At 44.4% G+C, this 2,594-nt stretch overlaps 1 protein-coding gene across 1 annotated transcript; it reads right to left on the reverse strand.

Annotated features, from left to right (window-relative positions):
* Window positions 1-696: 696 nt before the first annotated feature.
* On the reverse strand, window positions 697-2,360 carry LOC106448580. The gene is made up of 3 exons (XM_013890446.1): window positions 2,099-2,360; window positions 1,874-1,987; window positions 697-797 (listed from the first exon to the last, which is right to left on the reverse strand). The coding sequence occupies exons 1-3, from the start codon at window positions 2,358-2,360 to the stop codon at window positions 697-699; spliced, it is 477 nt and encodes a 158-aa protein (XP_013745900.1).
* Window positions 2,361-2,594: the final 234 nt, after the last annotated feature.

Raw genomic sequence — 2,594 nt, forward strand, 5'->3', positions numbered from 1 at the left:
CGAACCCCATCATTTGGAACGGTCGGATCATTTGGCGTGGCCGGCTCACTTGGCTCGACCGTCTGGGTCGGCTCGGCCGGTCCATTAATGTTCTGGAAGGTTTCCTTGATGCTCTCGGATCCAGCACCTCTCTTGGACTTCCGAGGCTGTTTATCTTTGGAACCAATAGGTCTACCACGTTTGAGACGTTGTTTAGACTCTGTAGCCACTTGACCTTGTCCCTTCTGGACATCTATTCGTATTGGTGCATTACAAGCCGGGATATACGATTTTGTCACTCGATTTGGGTCAGCAAATGAATCTGGCAGTTGATTAGCTAGCTTTTGAAGATGTATAATCTTTTGGACTTCCATATCACATTCTTTAGTCTGAGGATCTTGCCAAGATATTGATGGTCGAGACCATTCGATTTCTTTGTTCAACCGGCCGTTATCTCCCCCTAAGGTCAGATATGTGGACTCATCAAACTGTGAGTCTGCGTATCTGGCCTTAAAAAAATCACCGGTTGTTGGCTCAAGATACTTTATAATGCTTGGGGAGTCATATCCTACGTATATTCCCATCCTCCTTTGTGGTCCCATTTTAGTTCTCTGTGGTGGAGCAATTGGAACGTAGACGGCACATCCAAATGTTTTGATGTGGGACACGTCTGGCTCATGACCCGTGAGTAACTGGGATGGCGAATATCTATGCTCACTAGATGGCCTGATGCGAATCAGTTATGCTGCATGTAATACGGCATGTCCCCACGCTGATACCGGGAGCTGAGACCGCATGAGCAATGGTCTGGCTATCAGCTGGATACGTTTAATGAATGATTCGGCCAAGCCATTCTGTGTATGTACATGTGCCACGGAGTGTTCTACACTTACCCCCATGGACATACAATTGTCATTAAACGTCTGGGATGTAAACTCACCAGCATTGTCTAGACGTATAGTCTTTAAAGGAAAGTCTGGAAAGTGTGCTCTCAGTCTTATTATCTGAGCAAGTAGGCGTGCAAATGCCAAGTTCCGTGTGGACAGTAAGCAGACATGCGACCATCTGGTCGATGCATCAATCAGGACCATGAAATACCGAAACGTCCCACTAGGTGGGTGTATTGGTCCACATATGTCTCCCTGAATCCTTTCCAGAAAATTTATGATCTCTTTATTAACTTTGGCTGGTGACGGCCTGGTTATGAGTTTCCCTTGTGCACATGCTGCACATGTGAGATTGTTTGGGACAACTCCTTTGAACGTGTGCCCTTGTGAGTTTATCATCAACTTTCGCATCATATTGGTACCGGGATGGCCAAGCCGGTTATGCCATAAAGTGAAATTGTCGCAGGCATTAGCCTCGATCATACTGACCTTTGCATAGTATAGGCCAGTAGACATTGCAGGTAAGGTTTCTAGGATCCTTTTATAGCCTTTGGTGATCGAAATTATGTTAAGGAATTCTTTATTTCCTTCTTCCCATGTTTCAAGATGGAAACCGTTCAATCTTATGTCTTTGAAACTCAATAGGCTCCTTTTAGAGCTTGGGGAATACAAGGAATTTTTGATCTCTAGATGAGTGCCCTTAGGCATCAATACATAAGCCTGGCCGTGACCTTCAATCAGGCCGGCTACACCTGCAATGGTGTGTAAGTTTGCACTTTGCATTGTGAGATCTAAGAAATATCTTTTGTCTCTAAGTATTGTATGACTTGTGCCACTATCCAGCACGAGTATGCTCATCTCGTCATTCATTTTTATAAATAAGATTTCATTTCTCAGAGACTTCAAAACTTTCATTTATTAAAGTTGCAGAACACCGAAATTTAAAAACACCAAATCAATCATAAAGCAATAAAACAAGTCGTATCGAAAATTTTAGTCTTTGAGACAATCAGAAGTCTCAAAATCCATCAGGTCTTCATTTGCAACATCAGATTCTTTATCAGCCTCATATCCAGAATCATGGACCATATGAGCCTCCGGGTTCTTCTCCTTAAGACTTTCTTGGTAGAGCTCACATAAGTGCTTAGGAGTTCTACAATTCTTGGCCCAATGGTTGCTCATCCCACATCTGTGACAAACGGATTTGGTCGAGTAAGACGGTTTGGATATACCGCCTCGACCTCGTCCATAACCGCCTCGGCCACGGCCGGGATTGGAACCACGACCACGGTTATTGTGGTTTCCTTTCCGGCCGGCTAAGTATCTATCTCGGCCGTTCGAGTAATTGTCACGGTTCTTGTATCCACCACGACCTTTGCCGTGTGATCTCTTATCATTCTGGATGTAATTGCACTCGTTGGGATTTCTCTTTTCAACTTCATTGGCCTCTGGTAATGGGGCTGTTCCGACAGGTCTAGCTTCACTGTTCTTCATCAGGAGCTCATTGTTTGCCTCGGCCAGTAGCAGGCACGAGATCAGATCAGTGTATGTGGCAAAGCCTTTCATTCGGTACTGCTGCTGCAGGATTATGTTTGAGGAATGAAACGTAGAGAATGTCTTCTCAAGTAACTCTTCTTCGGTTACTACTTCATCACAAAGTCTCAGCATCGAGACCGTCTTAAACAAGACCGAATTGTACTCATCCACTGACTTATAATCCATGAATCT

This window comes from Brassica napus, chromosome C7, assembly GCF_020379485.1.
Source record: "Brassica napus cultivar Da-Ae chromosome C7, Da-Ae, whole genome shotgun sequence".
Lineage (NCBI taxonomy): Eukaryota > Viridiplantae > Streptophyta > Magnoliopsida > Brassicales > Brassicaceae > Brassica > Brassica napus.